The following is a 25,047-nucleotide window of genomic DNA, read 5'->3' on the forward strand; positions in this document are numbered from 1 at the left end:
CTCACTTTGAATGCATGTGTGTGGCCCCCACCCTGTGTTTTAGATTGCTCATTATTTTGCTGCTACATAAATAGATTTTGGCAAGCTTTGACAAACACTGGACTTTGCTCTTTGCCCCTGTAAAGAGTCTATGAGTGACAGGAAACATCCCATGCATTCCCACATCCACACACACTTCAGTCATGGCACCTTTTGCCATGTAGATCTTCACTCATGTTTTTTTATTTATTTTATGACTGCCTTTAATAGCAACATCAGCTACTTTACTCCTCTTTTCTGGGTACCTGGAAACACCAAGAAGTGTAAAGTTGAGCTCAGCTGCAACTGAAGTGAGAAGGAGCTTTAGAACCCCAGCTTAATTAGCTATGGAAACCAAGGTACAACAAGAAAGGATAAGAAAGAAGTATCAAAGGATTGCAGACCCGTGTACTGTGCATCAGGGGAAATAGATTTGTTTGTGCCATTAAAAGTTCTGTACAAGGGAGGTTTCTGTAAAAAGTAATGTCTTCTGGCAGTGTTGTGGCTCAGGACCTAGCACTGAAATGCAGAGGGTTGGAGGCCCAAGAAAGGGGGTCACTGTGAGTTCTCTCCTGTCCTCTCCTGCTTCAAAGGCAGGACAGTCAGCAGCTTCCATTCAGTACATTATATCTTCGAAGGAGCCTATGAGAAATTCACCCAGTGCAGAAATCTCCAGACTTTCTGAGCTCACAGGCTGGATTTTCCCATTTCCATGTGCTGTTAGAGTGAGCAGGCAGGGACATCCCAACAGCATGGTGACACGCAAAGACTTTGTCTGCCACAGAGCAATTGGCTGTGAAATGTCCTCGTGCAAGGGCCAGGGCCTCCTACACCCAAAGCAAACGTGAGCATTGGGGAGTGAGGCAATCACAAAGAACTGGCTGTGGAGCATGGTTCAGGTTGCCAACTCCTGCAGCAAATCAGAGCTGGAGAGATCTGAGCCAGCTGATGCTACTGGCATAATGTCAGCACCCTCCTGTCAGCATAAAAAGGGTTTATCTTGTCTACATGTCCTGGTCCTGACATGCACTCAAACTGCCTACTGCCTCTCCGTGGGTTGGGTTAGCACCAGAGACCCTTCAGAGAGTGCTCTGCCAGGCATTCACAGGCTTTTGGTAATGAGTCTTTGAATAGTATTGAATCTTCTTCCTTAGAGACTAAGCCAGAGAATGAAATCATCACTGTTATTCCTTCTGAGAAAGGGCCAACATTACAGATATCCCAACTATGAGCCAAAGTTGGCTCTACTTTTCCCCTGCAGCCAGAAATGTGTGCTCAAGATGTAGGTAAAGGTCAAAAGGCCAAGCCATCCTGATAGGACTTCCCTGCAAAGTTGATAAACATGGTACTGAGTCTATGTAAGAATTATTTTGCCAGCAAACTTAGCATGCAATGCCAAAGTTACTCAGCTTTACAGCGCTCTAATATCAAGACAACAGATGTGTGTATATGAGACTAGTGTGGCTGATGCTGTCAGATGTCTAGATGTGTGTTTACAATGCAGCTCCACAAGCTACTAACAGAAGTAACAATACCCTTACTCTTTCTTTTACAACCCTTTTTCTCCCATTTGCATTTTGTTTTGCTTGGTTTCTGGTTTGGTTTGGTTTTGTTTCAGAAGGTTAGGGAACCTGTCCCGTCTTCAAAGAAAACATTGGAAATTGCTCACTGTGCTCTTGAAGGCTCTGCCTATCTTCCCAAACTTCCTTGTGGGTTCAGGATTTATGTAACCATTAGCAAGCACCAAATCATGATCGTCTGTAAGGACCAAAAAATGTTCTCTTGCATTTACTATTTATAACACCTGAGAAGTATCCTGGCTTCTAGGATATCCCTCCCTGGCAAATCTGCTGTATCTGCAGGGATGCAGGCATTGCCCCAGAGCACCTTCTCCTCATGGGTGAGCAAGCTAATGCCGTGACCTCTTACTCTGTGGGACCAGCTGTGTGAGGCTCTGGGCTGAAGGGACCTTGCATACTCCTCAACAGCAACTACATCTGCTCCTTGTCAAGCAAAAGGTATATTAGGGTGTCTTGTGGCTTTGCTTGTTTGGAAGGGAAAATGGAGTTTTGAGTTTTCAGAAAAAGTAAGAATACCAGAGGCTTGGTACTTCGCCAAACCTGCTTATGAGGTGCCAGTGGCAGTGGTCCCATAAGGACATCTTGAAACGTTTTCATGGCCGCTTTGAGATTCTATCTGGTTCCTGTAGGCAGATTTTCTGGGAAGTAATTCTGCAGTCTCCCCATGTACACGTGGCATACACAGACATGGCAGTGCAAAGTCACTGCCAGAGCACAGCTTCTCCTGTCCCCAATAGGCTCCTACACCGACATGCAGCTTCCAGCAAAGACAAGGATGTCAGTTCCTAACCATGTTAAAATAGTAATCTCTTCCCCCTCCCACCTTTCTGAAAGAGGTACGGGAGGTATTTTTAAAAGTAACACTTGTTAACAGTTTTCAAGGATATCAGTTCAACTACTTGGTTTGTTCTGCTGCTTTGTTTGCGCGGACAGCTTTTTTTAGAAAAAGATGATGTCAAAACTAGAAGCAAAATATCAACTGTAGAGGCAAGCTGGGTCATACACAGTTGCACTACAAAGAACAAGAATGTGTTCAGCTACCAGATCTGTTACCTCTATAGGCTCTTCTCTCTACACTGGCTTTCTTTTGATGGTTTATATTTGAAGTGGCCAGTGCTCTATCTTCTAGTGTTTTCTATTGATTTTGCTCTCTTATTCTAGTCCTTTATTCTTCTGTAGGGCTTTTCCTTCCATTGTGTTCCTCACTGATCTGAATGAGTTTCATGGGTTACAGCATCCCTGGCCTGCAGGGCAAAGTGGGCTATTTATGTGCACTGAATATCTGCAAAATGGAAATTCATGTGCTCAGAATAATCTCTTGGATGAAGCACAGTAGCCCCAGATTTCTCAGAAACACAAATGTCGTGGCAGCTTGCAAGCTTCAGATTTAAAGCTGGAGTTGTTCTTTCCCAAAATGTAGCAGTGTTCAGATCTGGGATTATCTTTACATCAGCTGTATAAAAATAAGCAAGCAAGAAAATCAACGCCCTTATGAGTTTAATTTTGAAGTTCTTAAATAGTAGGAATGAAAAATATAGAAGTCTGTCCCTCTGTCTGCCATCATTGCTTTTCATTACCCTATTTTTGAATGAGTCTGACTTTCAGCCTAAAATATGAAATGAAGAGTAGATTTGAGAATGAGATAAGGAACGCATCCTTCTCACAAGTGTCTCTTCTGTCTATGCTTCTGGTTGGCTTCCAGATTTAGTTTGGCTCTACCTCAGTCTCAAGGGGTGGAGCTTCACACAACTTTGAATCCTGGCAGTGTACATGTTTACATGTAGCCTATCCGTCTAGCTGCTTTTAGAGCTGGCAGAGTAAAGTAAGCTCCTCTTGGGTGTGATTTGTCTTACTGTGAGGCAGAATCTCACGTGCAGTACTTTGGAGGTGTGTCATACTTTGGAACCCATTTCTGGCAGAGAAAGTCTGGTGATTCAGCCCCAGTGTGGTGGTTTATATTCTATAGCGTCCAGAGTTGGCTGCCATTAAGTCCCTGATGCTTGGGGGGAACCGAGCACTGGGTATCTGCAGGTGGACTCTCTTTGTGTTTCCTCCATCTGTGTGGACTTCAGGAAAGAGTGCTTGGTCTCTGCTTGGCAGTGCAGTAGTGCAGAGAAGAACAGGGTTCTGCTCTGCTAAAGAGCTCCAAAGCTGATGTCTGTGCCCTAGACGGCACTTGTGTGCTAGTGACAAGGGTGGTGGGTGCATCTGAACTGGGGAAAGGGCTCTTACCTAAACTCCTAAACTTACCAACCATCTAGCTGGTGTTGTTGACACCAAGGCAAGGAGCAAGCTGGAGTGCAGCTTGCTGCACTAGGATAAACAGTGGTGGCTCATGCTGGCAGGGCTATGCTCCTGGCAGTGCTCAAGCCAGTGAGATTGAAGCTTGCTGGAGTGAAATGGGTGGAGGTGTGGACACAGGCTGCCTGTGGGGAGCTGTTGCAGGTATTTGTGTAGCTGTGCTGTCAAGTGACCAGGCCCTGTGCAGGGAAATGAGAGAGGTAGGTGATTTTTGCCCACTAAAACCTGCCTCCTCCATTGAAAATAAGACAAAGGGACAGAGGACTCCAAGGAAATTTAAAAACTGTCACTTCTCTCTCCAGGTCGCTACCCACAGCAAAACAAAGGCACCTACATCCCAATCCTAGTAGGCAATGTGCTGAAACCTGGTCAGTGGGGAGCCAAGATTATCCACAGGGAAAACAACTCCATTCGACTGTCCATCATGTCCTCTCCCACCTGCATCATTGGGAAGTTTCGCCTGTATGTTGCTGTCTTGACTCCCTTTGGCATCCTTCGGACACGCAGGAATTCAGCAACTGACACATACATCCTGTTCAATCCCTGGTGCCAGAGTAAGTACCTGGTCAAAGGCTTACCCTTTCTGCTGCTGGGCTCATCAGAGGATTGGTCCAGGAAGGGAAGCTTGGTACCGAGGAGGTTGGAGACATGTCAGTTTGGATCTGGAAAATTTACAGTAATTCTGCCAAAAGTCAAGTCTTTCAGGCTGGGGACTAGCCCTGTGTGAGCAGGACTTCATGCTGGAAACCAGTGCCTGTGTTTTATCTAAACTGCAGTTTTATGAGGCCAAGCCTGTGTTTGCTGGCTCAGGCTCCATTTCTCATAGTAAACATACCGCAAGGCTTTACTCTGACTTGAACAGGCAACAGTGAGAGTCTCCAGTGTGCCTGTATGTGCCTTGAACAAGTCAATACAGGCACATTTTTTCCAGCATTTGGTGTGGGACAGGATGTGGTGGCCTCACATACTCTTGACTTATGTCTCGAATTGCCATGTTGGGGATTGAACATCTGCTGTCAAAATCTTGCAGGAATTCAGGGGGAGCTGCTGCTCCTGCACAGGTTGGGTGGAGCCAACTTGCTCAACCAGTGGCATCACTGGTGGTGCCTTCCTGCTGCTACATGACATTTGCCCTTATAACTTCCCCTTTAGCGGTGACTAATTAATAACGGTGCCCTCTCTGAGGAACAAAACACTTTGCAAATGAGCCTTTTTTTATAATACAGAGGGTTGAAGAACAATTTATTTTTAAAAAAACTCCCAGGATCCTTGAAAGAAATCAGGCTTTACTCTGACAGGGTTTTATTTTACCCAATGAGCTCCAAGTCTGGCTTTCAGGAGAGGGCAAGGAGGACCAGAGAGGTTTGACTCCGCCTTCTGACAAGTTGTAGCACTGCCTCAGCCTCCAACACTTGAAAGGCTCCAAGTATTACAGTATATTTAGGTCACCAGCTAACTTTAATATCCTCCTGTACTTTCCTTCATTTTTCCATTCTTTTACCACAGTATTCACATCAAATAATCCTGTACCAAACAAGGGCCTTCCTACCAAGTGACAAGTAAGTTTGGCATTATTAGTACAGCCATTATTCAGCTGCACTACTGTCAGTACATGAAATGATTTGTGCTGGATTCGTTACTTGTCCCTAGTCTGAGGGAATATAAGCAATGATTAGCTTATGCATTATTTAAGAAGATATAGATTAATGCTGAATAAAGTAGAGTTAGTTAAGTGGGAATAGGAGGGAAGGGCAGGGCCCAAGGCCCTGCCACACTGTGAGATACTTCTGAAAGCAGTGTAGGGCACCTCAGAGCAGTGTGCTAACAGTTTGCTCTGGAGGGTATGCGACAGAAAGAGAGGAGTCATTGCCAATGCTATGACCCACTGGGAGCAGACAAAGGTTCTTAAGGTTTGTTTTGGCACCATCAGACTCACAGCTTCAACCACGGAGATGCAATTCTCCACCTAAAGGTAAAGCACTACTTGATTTTAGTCCTGGGTGTTGTAACAGCCAGCACGGTGACTCTGCAGTGGCTCAGCACATCTTTGGAAAGGGATAAACCCCAAGGAAAAAGCTTCTTAAATTGCCTCAGTTTGCCTCATGATTAGCAGACAAGCAGCTAGGGCTGCATGCAGTCCTAATGTGGAGACAAGATGTGTTGTGGGGGGGTTGGCTACCCCACTGTGGTGTGACTGGGACCACACAAGCTGACGTGAGGTGTTAGAGGGAACAACGGGAAATCAATCCCAACTTCACACCGCCTTGCCCAGCAGCTCTATGTGCTGACTGATCCACCTTTGTTCATGGCATTTGGACACTTTGCTCTCCTGTGCCCTCCTTCCCTCACACCTGAGCTGAATGAGCCCAAAAGCCAGCAAGATTAAAACCACAACATGGGAGTAAAGCCACAGGGAGCAAGACATGCAGCAGTTGCCTCCAGCGGCAGGCATTGTCAAGACTGATGGAAAAAGTCTGCCTTAGGAAACAAAAAATACTCTCTGTGCAGCAAGGACATGCTTTGTGACCCCAGATCCAGGGGAAGCAACTTGGGGACCACATTTTCCTCTGCAGCTTATGTTTTCAGATGTCTCAATGGCTTCAGGTCCTGTCCCTTGCTGACTACTGTAGTTTTCATTTCCTGCATGTTTCATTTGGATTTGGATATATTCTCATTTCTTGTTGCTACTTTTACTCCTAGGTAGTTTGGGCTAATTGGCTCCTATATCTGTCTTTCCCTCCTTTCCTTGTGTTAGAAAATCAGGGACTGTTTCTTCATGCTTTATCCCCTGGCTAGAAAAGATTTTTCACCGGAATGACAAAAGGGTAGAAAAACTGAGGTAGTTAAAGTGCAGAGAAAACAATAGTTTGAAAATCTTCTAGGCTTGTTTGCTGGGTTAATAGCTAAGCAGAAAAGCCTGAGTGAAAAGCCTCATTAAAAAGAGAGAAGGCTGATGCCAGGAATGAATGGGGATTGTTACAGCAGGGAGCAGAGTATGGGCTCTAGTGCAGCTTTCGACTCATCATTTTGGAGGAACATCAATATGTCAGTATGAGCTTTTCTTTAAGACAGAGGCATTTGTGCCCTTTCTTATTACTCCTTTTCTCACTGTAGTTCAATTTTGACATATTTTCCCAGGCAGGGATGGTTTTTTTCCTGCCGCTTCAGAAGTTTGAATACTTTACCACTCAAGCTACAGAGCACTTTGCTTCCAAAATCATCATATGCTTTTATATATTTTAATCCTTTTAGCTACATTTAAGATTGACAACTAGGAATACTTTAAAGACAAAGGGCCTGATTCTGCAAAATTGTATACACCAGCCCCAAACAGCTGGGAATTCACCTAACTAGTGGATTGAGATTTCAATTACTCAGGTGAGATTTTCATTGCTTAATGAGCAAGGTAAAGTCTGTGAGCAGAGGCAGCATCCTTTCTTCAGCCAGCTGACATAGGTGGATAAAACAGATGTGCTTTTGGGTATGCAGAGCTCTCTTCAGTTCTGGAACAGAAGATACAAATGGCAAGTAGTTAAGGATAACTTCTTGGAATTTAACTAAACTCTTGGCAATATCAGACTACATGAAAGCGGAGAAGAGCTCCTTTGATCTGGATTCTGTGGGCTCTTTCCAAGGAGCTGTGAGCTCTTTCCAAGCAGGTGCTGAGTCCCTGCAACTTTCTGCTGGGGAACACTAAGTGCATGTCAGGAAAAGACCTTGTACTGACTCCTGTGGCTCTCTCACAGGTTGAGGTGCACAGTGTAGCTGAGAAAGTTGCACACCCTGTGGGCTGAAGTGTGCATTTCGCTCACCCAAGCCTCATGCAAAGCGTATTACATTTAAGGAATTAAATATATTGCAACTTTGTTGAGTCAGCTGTACATTTCTCCTGCTTAAATGTCCTAATAAGAGTTTGAGGATTAGTAACATGTGGTTGACTTTGGACTCCTCTCACATGTTACCAGTCATCCAAATTTGGCCCAGTAACATTTTCTTACTTTTATAGGTAAATCCTAAATTAGATTGCTTGTGTCATAGATTCCACATGGGCAAAATTCACACAGAGCTTCATCCTTCTGCTGCATTAATGTAGGCAAGTACTAACACTATTCAAGGCAGCATACTGCTCTTGATCCTGGGTGGAGTGGTTTTTGTAGATAACTACGTTTAGCTCTTGCAGCTTGGGGTTTGTAACAGCACTGTCCTCTTCCCAGAATGAGCCCTGGGAGCCCAGCCTTACATTCCTGGATTCCTGCACATTGAAGGGAGGCTGTGAGCTCAGGGCAAGCCTGCTGCTTCTGCTTCCACCCATCTGCTGGTGCTGCTGTGCTCAGCTGTCACTGTCTGCGTGAAGAAATGGCTTTTCCAGCACCACAGGGTTGCTGTGCTGGGGTTGGGGTCCCTCCGTTCTGGGTAGAGTCCTCTTATGTTCATTCACCTTCCGAAATCGAAAGGGTTACTCTGCACTGCTCATGTCTTTAACAAGGGATTCCTTGCCTGCGATGCTGTCTTCACGTGAAGGGTATTTTCACCTTACCCAACTTCAAACGGAGTAGCATAGAAGCTAATTTGCTTCTTTGTAGCATTGCTGGTGTCTTAGTAAATTCCCAGGATAAAAGAAGTGAGTAAAAAAACTCCTGAACTGCTAGAGAAAAAGAACAAACAAACCCAGCACATTTCTGTGGAATTCTTCTGTTTGTCAGATGTGAGCCTCCACTTGCACAAAATAATTAGGAATTGCATTATGTAGAGCATGCTTAGCATCAAAGTAGTCACAAATGCCTCATATTTTCTTCTAAACAGTCTCGAGAGTAGTGAAAGCTGTCAAAAATCAAAGCAGCTGGCTTTTCTGTGAAACACAGAAGACCTTTTTACCTTATCAAAACCACAAATATTTAAAATAATCGACAGAGAAGTTAATCAATTTTCATCTGATTTAGCAAAGATCATGCAGTTTCAAAATAACATAAGCATCTCAATTGATACCAACAAGATCAATGTTGATATTTTTAATCCCCAAAAGAAAACAACAGCTGTCAAGAAGGCATATGCACACACTTCACTGAATGTGTAACTGTACAGAAGAAGGTGTGAATTCTCCTCTTTAAATGAACTCTCTGTACTATTTGTATGGATGGACTTTAATAAAATCCAAAGCTCAGTGAGAGAATGCAGATAATTGTTCAATGAGTAAATCAGGCAAATCCAGCCTAATGAAACAGAGCCTAGATGATCTGTAACATCTGTGATATTTTAAGTGGGATGTTATGCAGGACTTGTTGGACCACAAAAAAGTCATGTAATACAGAGTTTCATAAGTATGAGAGTCCCTGCTTGCATAAATGGCTGCAGCCTTTTCATTCACTGTGAAGTTCTAACATTCTTTTTCACCTCATAGCCTCTGAATATAGTAAACCCATGATCATCCACTTTGTACCTGGGTGCAGGTTGACTAGCACGTGGGTAGTGAGAAGCTTATAAAGAAACATCTTAATGGCTCAGCCTTTAGAAGCCAGGTGAATACCACCACCCTGCCAGATACAAGAGTGGGTCCCAGACCTGTCTCCTTCAGGTAAAACTCCATAAAGCCTCCGCTTGCTCCAAGTTGTACTTAGTCATCAGAGCCTGTGCAACAGCTGCCATAAAGCATAATGGCAAGCACTGATCTCCTCAAATGCAATACAGGCTTCTTGTATTTAACCCCTGCTTCTCTATCATTCTTTGCACACCAATGTGGAGGTCATTATGTAACATATCTATGCATAATCCCTTATATATGTATGGACATAGTAATATAAATTCAAGGAAAACAAAACTTCCAGAAGGGTCAGGTGTGTATATTGGCAAAGCCCTTCACCTAGCTGAAGCCAATGTCAGTCTCACCACTGATTTTTTTTGGTGGGCTCAGATTTAGCTTATTTTCAGCCAAATTGCAGTTTCATGGACAAATGAAGAAGCTTTTGAGGATGAAGTTTACCAGAGAGTGAAAATCTGATTTTCATTTCAACAAAATACAATGAATCAATAGGCTTTTAAAAGTTAAGTGATCCTCTAGTAATTTGTAGTGGGGTGCTGAAGAAATCTACTATCACAGTAGTGAGCGGTAGTTTTGTACTAGCTCATATCACATTGTCAGAAGTTATTGCTTCCCTTTAATTTGCTATCTGGTACCGTGTTACTGATTTCCTCAAATTAATTAATTCCCATGCTGTTAACTGTTAAGCTGCATCTCTTAGTCTCAAAATACAAGCCTGGAGAGATATCTTCAACTGTTCTAGAATCATAGTATCATGGCCTGCTTCATACTTACCTGTGAATGTCTGAATAGTTTCATGTCATTCAGGGCTCCTTATGAATGTTAATAATTAGTTATTTACATATGTAAATCATGTTTGCAAGTTAAGTGTCCGTGCTTATGCTCTTGATTTTTGATATAAATCCAATCTAGAATGTACCCTTTGTATATGTTTTGATGAAGATCTTGTCCTATTACTTCCAGTTCTCACTTAGACACTTGAATTTCTTCTCATATGACCTGGTCAGTCATACTGATACTCCACTCAATAACTAATGTACAGAAAAAGCTACCAGACCTTTCTCTTAATACGTTATAAAAGCTGTATTCCATTTTTTTAATGTGCTACAGATTTTTCTTTAGATCTCTTGACCTGAGCTGCTTTCCATTGACATTAATAGGTTTGAAATTGTTCTTTGATCTGTTTGTACAGATGCGGAATTGCATCATGGTGCCCCAACTTTTAAATTAGTTGTACACAGTAATCATAAAATTCTTGATAAGATGTGACATTTTAATCATACTTTACAGATCCTGAGAAAACAGGCAAGAGTTGTTTTTCCATCTTGCACGTTTTTAAGTTATGTACCATATTCCTAACTATGGTCACTACCTCCTTATTCCTGTACTCTGTTGAAGCAAGTAATGCTTTGTTTGATGGAAGAGGGGTACTTTTCATCAGAGATGACTGTATTATATGCTCAGATGTTTTATCTGTCCTATATGAAAATTAAACACTTGTGCTAACATTTATTTTTGGTAAACTAATGCAGTGGATGCCGTGTATCTGGATGATGAGAAAGAAAGGGAAGAATATGTCCTGAATGATGTTGGTATTGTATTCCATGGAAACGTCGAAGATATAAAATCAAGAAGCTGGAGTTACGGTCAGGTGAGCTGTTTAGATCTTCTCTGGCTGCTCCCAGTAGGACAGCAAATGAGTTTAATTGACACCAGACTGTGGTTGAGACTGTGGGCTCTGGAATGCATTATTGGTTTCTCCTTCAGAAAGATAAGGGGTATCATTTTAAAATTGTATGAAGTGGGTATAAGCCTAATCCAGAAAAGCAATGCTATAGTAGCTGATATTTAAAGACCTTGTTTCAGGGGCATATTTAGGATACTAAGAGGCTGCCTGTTGGAAGTTATAATCATTAGCTGAGGTTTCCACAGGGCAGAGGTATTTGTGCTGCTGCATTATTGCTGCTTCAGGATCAAATCAATTTGGGAAAAGTAGAGTTGTTTGTTTTGTTTTTTTCATTTTTCAACAACAGTTTGTATTGCTTTTTGACCTTTCTTTTTAGTTTTAGCAACTTGGTGGAAATAATTCTGATCTTCTTGGGGGTCAGATAGTCACAAGTTTCCTGTGAAAAACTAGCATTTAATCCCAAAATTTTAAATTCTGGGGGAATCTTTCCCTTTTCTGCCTGGACCTGATAACATCAGTCTCCAGTGGCCTCTTGCAGTCTGGGGGAGACACCATCCCCCAGGCTGGAGTGGGGTATTGGTGTGCCTTCAATAACACAGGATCATAGAATAATTTGGGCTGGAAGGGATTTTTAAAGATCATCTGGTTCCACCACCCCAGCATGGACATGGACGCCTTCCACTAGATCAGGTGCTCAGAGCCCTGTCCAGCCCGACCTGGAACACTTCCAGGGATGGGCCATCCACAGCTTCTCTGGGCAACGTGTGCCAGCAATTTACCACCTTCATTGTAAAAGCCTACTTTATATGTAGTATAAGCCAACCCTCTTTTAGTTTAAAACCACTACCCCTTGTCTCAGACTTATTACTCGCCTATTTTACCTCAACCTTCTTGTAAGAATTAACCAGCTTCAAAATCCCCATGGGATGGAAGAGTTAATTTATTGTGTTAGAATGGGAAAAAGGCCTCGCCAAGCAGAATCAAAATGAGGGCAAAGCTATAACCCTGCCTGTCACACAGAGGGGCTCCAATGGACAGGTATTGGACATGGTGAACTCATCTCATCTCCTGGATTTTCACAACAGCACAATTAAGAAGGTACTGAAGTATTTCACTACTACTCTGATGATGGATCCATTCAGTTTTTGCGGTGCCTCCCTAGCACAGCCTTGCAGAAGGGGCCTTGCTTTTTCTCCCTCAGCTCAACACAACCTCAAAGCCTGAGCTGGATGGATTTCCAGTGTGCTTGCCCTGGAGAGCTCTTTGAACTCACATCTCTCTTGTTTCCTTATTTAAGGGTACAATTTCATCATTTTTTTCCTGCGGCAGCACTGCCTGAGGGAGTTCCTGCCTCTGCACCATTCCTTTGGCTGTGTCAGTACCATTATTTGCAGGGTCTGACTGGTTTCCTGACTGAGATAAGAACAACCATTAAATAAGGAGTGGGGAAGAAATTCCGTAAGCTGATGGTGCCTCTGATACAAGAGATGTGGAACCAGATCTTGAGGCCAAAGCTGGGCATGCATTTAAGCTGACCAAAAATGCCCCCTCCTGGCCCTTCTTTCCCCCTGCAAGTGCTTTTGCAGCTGTGCAGCGACTCAGACAGGAGAGCTGATCTAGCTGAATAACTGTCTCCTTGATTTTTTTTTTCCCTGGGTTATTTCTTGGGCTTGCTCTGTTCCTAGATTTGGGATTCACTCCTTGACAGATGTAAGGGGAGGGAGAGAGAGGAATAAGTGGCTGGAGGTGGAAAGTGCTGCTTAAACCAGATGCTGGATTTATGTCCTAAGATGCTAAGTTTATGGCCTATGGTGGCTTGGCCTGAGGTGCTTATATTCTGCAAATCTGGCGTCTTCCTGACACAAACACCAGCCTCCCTTGAGAAACTGCATTATTTATTTGGTTTTGCTAGGAGGTAGTTCTGTCTGGGAGGTTAGGGCCTCTCCATAGTCCTTTGTCATGTACTTTCATTCCTGTGTTGACTGAAATCAGAGGACCTGATTTCCACCCTGTGCTGTGGAGCACCTTTTGCTATTGGCTGCCCATGTGAAAGCTGAGTGTGGCAGATGCAGCTCAGCAGGCCCAGGCCAAGAGCTTTAATGGAATTCATAATTTTGTATGGGTTTAACAGGCATGTCAATCTGCAAACGAACAGAGAAATATTCTGCTGGTTCCCTTACTTTCAGTGAAATGGAGAACAGGATGTTCCTGATCTTACCCTGTCCATTTCCAACCATTAAAGACACATTTTTGGCAATTCTAGATGTTAGGAATGAGACCATTGCTGTGAGTAAAAGCTAGCAGCAAGGCCTATATTATGAATATATCATGCAAGTATGCTTTTTATATTTATGATTTATAGCCCTTTCCAACACGTAAGTAAAAAGCACAAGGCCACGCAGAGTCGTAGAGGTGAAAGGTATATGGTCATACACAGAAATGCAGATAGATTTGTGCATGGTAATGTTCTTAGGCTAAAAAATTGCTTAGGACAATGACAGCTGGAAACTTCAACTCAGGTTGCAAATTAAAAAGGAGCATAGAATTCCAAACTGGGTTACTAGTGGGAGATGGTTCTCATAGCTGCTGTCTGTAATGAGAAGCATCAATGCAAGAGGAGGAAAGGCAAGAAACATGGACAGAGGAAGAAAAAACAGCAGAACAGTTGAAACATGGCTTCAGTGAATGAGGATGGAGGTGTTCCTTGTAACATGGCTGTGATCCCTCCTAAGAAACTGTAAAAGGCAGTCGCTCAGAAAATTCCATGCAGGATTCAGGGGAAATTTGGCTTTGGAAGACATCTAGGCACATAGGAATGCTCTAGCTGAAAAATGTCAGAAGTTGGATGCTATCCTGATCATTTAATGTTGATTTTTGGTTTTGTGAGAAAAATAAAATAAAACAGATGGGCATAGATTTCTGTTGCCATTGTGATTTCTCTCGTGTCCACACATTGATCTGCTTTAGCTTGGAAACCCACTGTGCCTATGTAATTCTACAGCACGTGCATTTGGTCAAGTCAGACCACAGGCAACATGAGATCATGTCTGCCTGCAACTGACTGTGAGAAACACAGCCTGAAGTCAACCAGCGCAAAAAGTGATACAGCCCCTCTTACTTTGGTTTAAATGGAAAGTCATCTAGTAGAAACAGGTTAGCACGCAGGAGGATGCCCAGGACAGCTACATGTGTTGCTCTGTAGCACAAGGCACATCTGTGTGCATTTCACCTGTGTTTTCTCATGCCTTATTTTCCACCTGCATTTTTTCCTATGTGGTTTTGCCAAAGTTCCTTGCTCTTGAAATAGGCTTATTTTCATTTCAGCTTTGGTGGAGCAGGCAGTGACTGTACCTGGATCAGGTTCACTCACCTATACTATCTGCTTACTACTGCTCTGGTTCCTCTGATCTTTCAGAGATGTTCAGCATTATAACTGCCATTTTTCTATTCCAGTTCCCTCTAGATAGGATTTTCTTGCCAAGAGTGAGGGCAGAAAATTGATTTAGTTTGTTTTAATATTTTTTAAACCCCTGAGTAGTTGAGAAGGGCAAAACTGGCCTTAGTGTTAAGGCTACTCTGCATCCTACACTACAGCAAACAGTGTAAGCCAGCTAGCCCTTGCAGCTTGTCCTCTCTCTTCCCTGTTAATCCAGTTATTCACAAGCATTCATGTCACTTGGTAAATGTTAAGGTGGAAGGCAACAACCCTGACAGCAATTTATTTCCTCTTTATTCTTTCTGTATATAGTGGCAAGATTGACAGTGTCTCATAAACTGTAGATGAGAGAAGTTTAATTTGCAGGGTAAACTTCTTATTGATCTAACCCAGGTCTGATTACTTGAAGTGCAGAAAGCAGATTTTGATCCTGCTAAAAGATTGTTGTGCCAGACCGGAAGAAAAGGGAATTTGAACCAGAAAGGACAGCTGTGAGGCCCCAGAGTTTACATTTTCTGTTGTGAGGATTCTCCTTGGGAAGGAGGATCCCCGCAGCCCAGTCATTCACCCGACATTCTTTGTGTCACATTGCAGTGGAGTGGACTGGGATGTGCAATTATTCAGCTTCCACGAAATGAAAAAATACTAGTAGTAGGTCTCTGAGAAACACTGAGGAACATTGATCCCTGTTTCCCTATTCCCAAACACCATGAATTCAGCTATGCTCGGACTATAAAGTGATCATTAGCAAATGCCTGCTCCAGAGAAAGTAATGCAGTGCAAGTGTGGGTGATAATGAGAGCGGTGTGCTGCCTTGGAGGACGTTTGCTGAAAAGGATCCATATGCCAGTGGCACCCTCAAGGCAGAAGCAAAGGACTTCTATTGGCCAGGAAATGGCTGAAGACGGTGAAACAAGATGATGCTTCCCCTTCCTGGCTTATGCCAGAGCTCAGCTGTTGCCTAGGATGTCACTTCTATCCCTCCCATCTTCCCTGCTGTATCAGCAGCAGTCTTTACTCTTTGGGGCTTCCTTTTCAGCTCTCTGACCTCACTCTTTGTGCTCCTCTCCTCAGACTTCCAAAGCAGCAGTTTGATCTGGGGTCTTGCTCACTTTCTTCAGGAGGCAAAATTCAGGAGAGCCTTATCTGCCAAGGAGCCCTAAGCCAGGCTGGAGAGAGCTAGGAAATCAATCCAGCTCTAGTAGCAGCTTGAGAGCAAAAATCCTATTAGCATGAATCATATCTTTCAGGATGCTAGCACAGAACATAAAACCTAACACCATGGAGTTTCTGTCACAGCTTTGAATGTTAATATAAGTTTGTGTGTATCTAGAAAGTATTTGTTTTATTGTTGTGAATTTCCCTGTCTCCTACCATTTTCCAGGGGACAGAGGTATTTTCCTTTGCTATGCAGTTTCTCCTAAGGAAAATGAAATACATTGCAGGGCAAGTTCTGTGACAAATGGTTTCTGGTCTATTTAGACACCTCTGCCCTCAATTCATTCTTGTGCTTGTTCATGCTAGACTGAAAAAAATGTACATTTTCACTCTATTTTTGAAGAAGACTACTTTAGGTCACTTGGTATTTTTGATGTCTAAGTTTTGCAGACCAGGATTAATCTATATAATAAGCTTTTGGCTGGTCAATTTTAAACAGATTTTAAAAATAACTTTGAAATACAAGTGTCTTCAAATTACCACTGGCAAACCACTTATTGTTCAACTTCCCAGCAATGCACTGGCTGTGTTGGAGAAGTCCTGAAATTAATAGGTCTGGAATCTGTGAAGGACATAAAGTCTTTTGCAAGTAGACAAGCTTCTTGTAGTTATTATTATAATAGCCTGCTATTATATACTTGTTAGCATTTAAAATTTCGTGTCCTGTCAGAAAGTCTGTGTTGTTGTTTCAACCTTCTGGAAACTGGACTGAGATTGAATTGAAAATTACACTCTCTTCCCTCACAGCCTCTCACATTTTTATTTTTTTTCCCACACATGGGTGATTATTCCAGAAGAAAATTTCTATTGTTAAACACAGAACTTTGATGTGACCAGCTAATTTTGAAACTGATCAGCAATTATAACAACAAGGAAAAATAGCTTTGCCTGTTCTTTCCAGAATAAAAAGAGACTCAAATATTCCTCTGTGTCCCTTTTTCTTTTATTTAGTTTGAAGAAAACGTTCTGGATGCTTGCCTGTTCCTGATGGACAAGGCAGAACTGGAGCTCTCTGGTCGTGGAAACCCAATCAAAATCTGCCGTGTTGCCTCAGCAGTGGTATGTAATGGATGCCTAATATGTGTCAGAAGGGACTCATAAATCAAAGCCGGGCTGATTTAACTGGCCCTCGTGCCCTGATGTGCTCTCTACAATGCACAACAGATCAGTTGTCCATTCTGACAATTGTCCATTCTGGAGTCTGACATTGCATTTCTCTCCACTAAAGTTCAAGCAACTTCTGTTGGCTCATCGCCTTGTCCTGAGAATGGTGCCTGACTGGTGGGAAAACCACTTTCAGATGTTGCGCTCCAGGCATAAGCATTTCTTATGTGGCAATGTGCTTATTTTCCAGTAACTGATACAATTGAGAAAACTGTTTCTGCTGTGGATAGTGCAGTGGCATGATGGGTGGAATTTTGGATGGGGAACTGAGGGACTTTATGTGGACTCCAGTGCTAACCTCAATGGGGTCTTAGAACACTGCAAGGGTGAATGTTGTTGTGCCTGATCCAAGCCCCAAATGACCTAATCAGGCTGAGAACAGTTATATAAGTGGGCTGCTTTGGCCCCAGAAGAAAACACTGTGGGAATTGTCCTCTTAAACATGAGGTCCACAAAACATACGCCACTCGGAATGAAAGCACCTAAAATAACCAAGGAGAAGACTTTCCAGACCTCCATTCTTTCCAGTTGCCAGGCACCAGGAATCATGTCATGGGTGCAAGAGCAGTCCCATCCCTAATATTTGAGATGCTAGACTCATCCAGGATGTGGAACACAGAGGCTGAGTCCTGTCTTTTGCCTTATTAGAGGTCTGAACCGATGCTTTCTGCTTCCCAGAATAATACTCTAGTCATTGAGCTAGAGTAATTAGATGTTCTCCCGAGCCAGCTACTAAAATAGACTGTCCACAAAACATGGCTACTGGAGATAGATGATCCTTTAACCCATTTGTTATAGCATTTGCCCAGGCTTTAAGAAAATGAACTCTTTGTCTTAGATGACATTGAAGTGGGATCTCCAGCCTCTCAATCTTGCATGTTAAATAGAATAGCTTCAGCAAGAAATACTGAGAACACCTCTACTTCTCTCTGTCTTTTAACATTTCAGTTAGTTCTTTCACCCCAGACATCAGGAATACAGCTTTGGACCTTTGAATAGAAGAAAGAATCAAATGTGGTTTCCTCATTCCTGAACTAGTAGATGTAAAAAGTCCCTCATGTAAGGACTATGAAAGCCCCCAGGACAGAATAGCACAAAGTTTATGAATCCAAATTGGGCTTGGATAATTCTTAGGTTTTGAGCCGCTCAAACATTTTAGAGAGGTGGAGAAGTTCACCATTTGAAATCCAGGACTCAATACACTTTAGGCCTAATCTGCAGAATTAGGCCATAACTGGGTAGAGGGTTTGGTCATTGAAATCTGGAACTGAGTAAGAAGTCAGAAAGAGGTTCTGAAGTCCCACCTGTGTTCCTTAACCCCATTCTTGCTCAAGTTGAAATGTGGTAGAGCTGAGTTAGTCTGAGGACATGCCTCTCATGCTGAAATCCTTCTGAGGCTTTCTGGTGTGGCAGAGCAGGTAGAGTCCCTCTCTTCTTCCACTCATTCCACTCAGTTAGAGTAGAGCCTGAAGATCAACATGCTGTCCTGTCCTTGAAGTGGTTCTTTTCTTGGCATGTTTCCTACACCAGTGAGATGGGCACAACCCCTTAACCCTTTGGTTATGACTCTGAATACTTATCTCTGTTCAGTCCTAGAGTTCACAGGAAGTCGATTTTCTAATTATAAAACAGTAGTTAATGCAGCCAAAAGCTTTTAAATGAGAACTGTGATTTATTTGGCTGGCATGTAGCTGTTCCACATTAGCATAATTAAAAGGTACAGAGTGAATGAGCTTTTTGCACAGCCTCAACTGGCTTGGTTCAAATTGCAGCTAGGAGATGTATTGCTCGTTAATGCCTATCAGTATAGCCATTAGTCAGCAAAACTCTTTGCTTTGTCTAATCTTACCAGAGGAAAACTTACACAGCAAATTCCTTCTTGTTTTCATGTGTACCAGACCAAAGAAATTAGTTTCTACTCTAAAAATAGCAGTAGACTGGTTCTCCTTTCAATCTCCTGTAAATCAGGAGTGATTTTATTAAAATCTCTGGACTGATATGGACAGAAGAACAGATGATGGAAAGAATACAGCTTAATATTTCTGAGGCTTGCTTATCAGTGTATAACTGATTGCATTTATTAAAAGTACATAGCAGTAAGCATGTTTAATGTTAATAAAACCTGTTAATTGGAAACATGGATACTCAGCGTGATGATTTAATTTCAGATTTAAGTGTCTGATCTTCATTCAGAATTGTTCAGCGATGGAGAATCCACGGCCCTTAAGATTGTCTTATTTATGTCCTACCTTCAAAATGAAACACTTCTATCTTACTTTCTAACCTAAACTTGGCTATATTCACTCTCTCCCATCCTATCGGTCTGCTGGGTTAAGGAGGTTTTTATTATTCAGTCTCTGACATCCCTAATGCTCATTTCCTTTGATTTTAGATTAACTCCAGAGATGACAATGGTGTGATAGCTGGATCCTGGAATAATTCATATGATTATGGTGTTGCACCTTCAGCCTGGACGGGAAGTGTGGACATTCTCTTGGAGTATTACAGTTCTAAGCAACCTGTCCGATATGGCCAATGCTGGGTCTTCGCTGGTGTCTTCAACACGTGTAGGTATCAGTGAGAAAAGCTCCAAGCTGCTATGTGGTTCCTGCTTAACAGAGCTTTTAGGTAAACTTAACTAAAATACTTCCTAGCTCTGTGCTGCTCAGTAGTAAACAGCAGAGATACTTAAAAATACATGGCTAAAATAGATGGTCTTTAAATAAACCTCTGGTGTGTCCTTCAGGTCAGATGCTCGTCCACATAAAACTGTTAACTATTTATTCGTTCAGTGAAATGTATTCAGTGACTCAGGAGGGTAAGTTTGTGAGAGAGAAAGTTGAGTCCTTCAGCACAGTCCACATTGCTGTCAAGAATTCTTAGATGGACAGGGTGCTTGTCATCTAGACCTAAAATATTAAATTACTACCCAATATGGAATATTGTGATCATGTTTCTGCTCTAGAAAGGCCAAATCTCACCTGCTGAAGACTGCTCCTAGGAAAATTGAGGTGCACTGTCCCTGCACCTGTTTATTGAGCACTGTTAACACTTTATATGGAGTTTATGAGCCAGAAGAATAGAGAAAACAATGGCCTAATTTGTGACTTACGTAGTGCTACAAAGTCTAAACACATTTGGTCAAACAAGAGTTCCAGTGTTGCAGCAAACAGAGTGTTGCAGGTCATAAAAACCAGTGGGGAAAGCAGCATTGGGTTGGTTCCATATTTTGACTGTCTAGCACTTTCTAGCAACATCATCAGCTAATATACAGCAACATACTCTGTGGCCTCCTCTGGAATTTCTCCAATAGGTCCTTTCTGTGCTGGCGACCCCAGAGCTGGATGCAGCACTGCAGGTGGGGTCTCAGCAGAGAAGGGCAGAGGGGCAGAATCCCCTCCCTTGGCCTGCTGGCCACGCTGCTTTTGATGCAGCCCAGGATACAACTGGCTTTCTGGGCTGACAGCACACATTGCCTGCTTATGTTGAGCCTCTTGTCAATCAGCACCCTGAAGTCTTTCTCCCCAGGGCTGCTCTCAATCACTTCTTCCCCAGGCTGTATTTGTGCTTTGCCTTGACCCGTGTGTAGGACCTCGCACTTGGCTTTGTTGAACCTCATGAGGTTTGCACAGTCCCACCTCTCCAGCCTGTCCAGTCCCTCTGGATGCCGTCCCTTCCCTCCATCCTGTCAACTGCAGCACACAGCTTGATGTCGTCAGTGAACCTGCTGAGGGTGCCCTTGATCCACTGTCCATGTCACTGACAAAGATACTGAACAGCATCAACACCTGAGGAGTGCCACTCGTCACTGGTCATTGACCATTAGACAGCAAGTCTTTGAGTGCAATCATCCAGCCAATTCTTTATCCACCAGTTGGTCCATCCATCAAATCCATGTCTCTCCAATTTAGAGGCAAGGATGTTGTATGGGACATTGTCAAATGTTTTGTGCAAATCCAGTTTCTTTCATATATCTGGAGAGGTTTCTTTTTTGATTTGGGAAGGTGCTGGCAAACGCTTTGTCCTTCAACACATGAAATGTTTCATTTTATTCCTGGTGCAGTGGGATAATGAGCAATCACCCATATCCAAAGAACCTGGGTGACATCTACCTCCTTCACTGCCTGAGGCTGCATGGTCTCTACTTGATGCTCCTCAGCCTCTGCACAACACAATAGGTTCAAAAAAGTTCATACAAATGTTTCTTATGGATGCAATTCCTCGCAGTGGATTCCATGGGCTGCTTTGTCTTCTCTGCCCGTTGCCTTATCCAGATTTCTCTAGATCACAGACAGACACACACACCAGTTCTCCCACCTTCCCCCCGCACTTGCCCTGAATCACCACTACTCAATACTTTGCCTGCAGGCCTCTGTAAAACTGGGGCGATGCAGCAGAGGCCCGGAGCCTGCTGTGTTGAAGGAAGAGGCATATTTATCTGGGGCAAAACTAGACTTGGTTTGCTGACTAAGTTACTCAAGTCAGAGACCTGGCACTTTGCACTGCTGCTAAGATTGCCAAAGTATAAAGTTTGTTGAGCATTATGAAATGAAAATATTGTCCAGTGGCTGACCCGATGATAGCCACTGACACATCCAGCTGCTGACCACTGCACAGAGGACAGCGAAGGTCCAATCAATCATGTGCAACTATCAGGGTTGTTTTGAGGTGTTTTTGAGTCTCTCTCAGCTGTCAATATTTTATCATTGTGACCAGTCCAGCTTTCCAAGGTTACTATATTGTACACTCCAGATACTCATCTGATAAAAATGCAAAAACATTCCAAAAAATGGTCATTAATCTTGAAATTGTCAGACAAATTATTTCCAATGAGCCCTGATGGCTCATGTGCTGGAAGCCTGGGAGGGCACTTGAATTAAGTTTAATCAATAGGTACATATGGTATTGGATGCATCCAGGTAATTTGTCATCCAGGAACTTGGAATGAATGTGCAGTGTTACACTTCATTGGGAGTCACAGTAGTGACAGTAATGAATATACAAAACGCAGCAGTAGCAGCAGGGCTGTTCAACTCTGCAGCATTGGAATTATTTTTAAGTAGGATTTTCAATATAAACCTTTTTCCTTAAAAAACCCACAAACTTAAAAAGCCCCACAAAAAATCCACCCCCAAAACCACCACCACCACAAACCAACAAAAAAAACACCCCCCCCCCCCCCAAAAGAAACAAACCAAAAAAAAAAACCCCAAAAGAAACAAAACAAACCCTATCAACCACCAAAACCCCCTCACCCCCTGTTTTCTCCCATACCATGTTGGCTCCTAAATTGAAAGCCAGGAACTTTTTTTGGCTGAGACAAAAAATGTCATCTGGAGTAGCTGAGATGATGTGTCACCCCACAGACCCACTCCCCTAACCTGGGGACGTGCTCCATGCCTATTTATCAGCCAGGGTACACAACAAACACAGAAGCCTATTGATGCACCCTTGCAGACCACAGACATAGCTGTAGCATTTCCATGGTTTTTCCACATTTCTTAAATTTACCGCTTGTTAAACGGTAAGAAGGGTCATGAGTGCTTTATTGTGATGGTGTGAGAGTTAGGGCTAGGGGCTTTTTTTTGATCCTCCTTTTAAGGTCTTTTATTGGGAGGGACTATCGACTCCAAAATGTTATTACTTAGTGAGGAATATGAATTATGTAGTACATTTTATTCAGATTGTCAAACCTTGTCATTTCAGTTGCAAATAATGCAGCTTTTCCCCATTGTTATCAATAATTTTCTGCTTTATTCTTTGTGTTCTCCAGATCCCTTCTGACAGCAGACATCAAACAGGAAAACTCCAAATCAATCAAAAGGAGATACTTTTTTATTACTTTTCTTTTTAGCATAGTCTCATAATTCTCCTGAGTTACTGATACTAAGAGACCTAATATGTTGTGTATTTCTTGCAAGATCAAACTTCTTTTTCTTTGTGTCACATTTGGTCATGCAGCTGACCCACTGCACCCAGATTTGACCTGAAATTCTGCAGTGTGGTCCCTATGAAAGGCTGCTTTAAAACTATTGGTAATCAGATGCTTTGGTTATAACCATTGTACCATTACATGTTTTTAATGCTCATCATTTTGGGACCAAATAAAATATTTGGCATGTGCAATATAAAAACAGATAGGAGAAATTATTTGGGTTGATTTGGCTGAGTTTTCCCGTTTTATTCTAGTTATTAATATTTCTGTCCTCTCATCCTGTCATCCATGAACGCAGTCTTCGTATTTGCCCTTCTCAGCATACCTCTGTCTTTGCCACAGTTCTGAGATGCTTGGGGATACCTGCAAGACTCGTTACCAACTATTCTTCTGCCCATGACAACAATGCCAATTTACGGCTGGACTTCTTTCTGGATGACGAAGGAAAAGTGGACACCAGACTTACAAAAGATTCTGTCTGGTGAGTCCTCCTGGAAAATGCCTTTAATGTGTCAATGATAAAAGTAGTAAAAAACATGATGGCAATACCTATGTTGTATTTATTTCTCTGTGCATTGAAGAACACTGCTGGCTGGTGTGAAACAGAATGAATGGATTGTTGGTAGGCTGACTAATATGAAGCCCTTGTTGTGTAAACAGGCAAACCCTGGGGAATCCTGCTATTAATGTTACCATACATTGCACATTTAAGCATTCTGAGAGCTGGAATGGGCTTGTGCTCCTTACAGACAAGCTGTTTCTAAAAATGGAAGGGGGTAGAATGGGCACTTCTATTCTTCTGGAGCCAGGCTCCCAGAGGTACCTCAATATCTATGGAAAAACACCCTTCTTGATCTGCTTGTGCCCAGTTTCCACATTTGTAGACTGGTATTACTTTGTGTGCACACAGCCACTGTTGCAAAGAGGTGCTTTCCAAAATAAACCCAGTTCAGCTGAAAAAGAAACAAGTCAAGGTATCATACAAGATACTGAAATGCTATCACCAGATTTATAAAATGAAAACTCCCTAGGGCCGAGACAAGGAGTTTACACATTCTTTTTGAGAAAGCAGTCCTCTAACTGGCACTTCAAACTCTTACTGTCTTCTGTCTGACAGGAGAAGTATAGCATGTATTGATTATATGCTGTGTGGGATATTGGGCCTCAAGCCTCTCCTCGTCAGAGTGAAGCAGTGAATGTGACCTCTACATTCCTATATTCAGGAGATACTTGTCCTATTCAATGTTAATATACCTGACTTGTGTCAGTGATATCTTCAACTCATTAGCAGAGCAGCTCATCAGCCTGTTTCATTAATAACTTAATCTGTGGAATTCTTTGTATTAAAAGCTGTAATAAACCCACTATGTGGTAGAGGAAATGACTGAACCTGTTGCTGTGACATCTTTCATGTGAATTCTATAATCAAGAGAAAATCTAAGGAAAGCAGATTCATTTACATGTGACACTTGTGCCACAGCATGACAGAATAGTTGAGACTAGAAGGGACCCCTGAAAGTCCTCCAACCCTCCTGCTCAAAGCACAGTTAGCTAGAGCAGGTTGCTCAGGTCTGTGTCCAGTTGGGCTTTGAGTATCTCCGAGGATGGACACCCCACGACCTCTCTGGGAAACTTCTGCCTGTGCTCAGCCATTTCCACAGTAAAAAAAAGTGTTTCTTCATCCTCAGACTGATTTTTCCATGTTTCAGTATGTGCCCATTGCTTCTTGTCCTGTGCTTGGGCTACTGAGAAGAGTCTGGCTCTGTCTTCTTTCCTTCAACTCCCTAATCAGGCATTTACACACAAGGATAAGATCCTACTGAGCCTTCCCATCTTCAGACTGAACAGTCCCAGCTGCCTTAGTTTCTCCTCGTGTACAGTCTGTGTTGAATCAGCCATTCCTTCCAGGTTTCTATATCAGCAAACTTGCAGAGGGTACAGCGGGTCTCATAACCCCGGTCATTAATGAAGCTCTTAAATGGCGTCAGACCCAGTATCGACCCCTGGGGGATACAACTAATGACTAAGCTTCAGCTGGGGTGATCACTACTGATCACAGCCCTCTGATCCCAGCGATTCAGCCACTTTTCAATATATCTCGCTGTCCACTTGTCTAGTCTATACTTCAGTGGTTTGTCTATGAGGATGTTCTGGGAGATGACGCTAAGGTCA

The 25,047-nt window shown here is 42.8% G+C and overlaps 1 protein-coding gene across 5 annotated transcripts in view; it reads left to right on the top strand.

The window, feature by feature from the left end:
* Window positions 1–25,047, top strand: part of F13A1 (coagulation factor XIII A chain) — a 61,296-nt gene that overhangs the window by 15,604 nt on the left and 20,645 nt on the right. For all 5 annotated transcript variants that reach the window (XM_042049026.1, XM_042049027.1, XM_042049023.1 and 2 more), the window contains exons 4-8: window positions 4,202–4,453; window positions 10,968–11,086; window positions 16,728–16,835; window positions 19,333–19,507; window positions 23,218–23,356. In XM_042049026.1, coding sequence (XP_041904960.1) covers window positions 4,202–4,453; window positions 10,968–11,086; window positions 16,728–16,835; window positions 19,333–19,507; window positions 23,218–23,356 — 793 coding nt within the window. The remainder of the gene's footprint in view (window positions 1–4,201; window positions 4,454–10,967; window positions 11,087–16,727; window positions 16,836–19,332; window positions 19,508–23,217; window positions 23,357–25,047) is intronic.

The sequence above is a fragment of the Corvus kubaryi genome, unplaced genomic scaffold (genome assembly GCF_017639235.1).
Source record: "Corvus kubaryi isolate FWS band 111438036 unplaced genomic scaffold, C.kubaryi_AGA036_p1.0 69, whole genome shotgun sequence".
Lineage (NCBI taxonomy): Eukaryota > Metazoa > Chordata > Aves > Passeriformes > Corvidae > Corvus > Corvus kubaryi.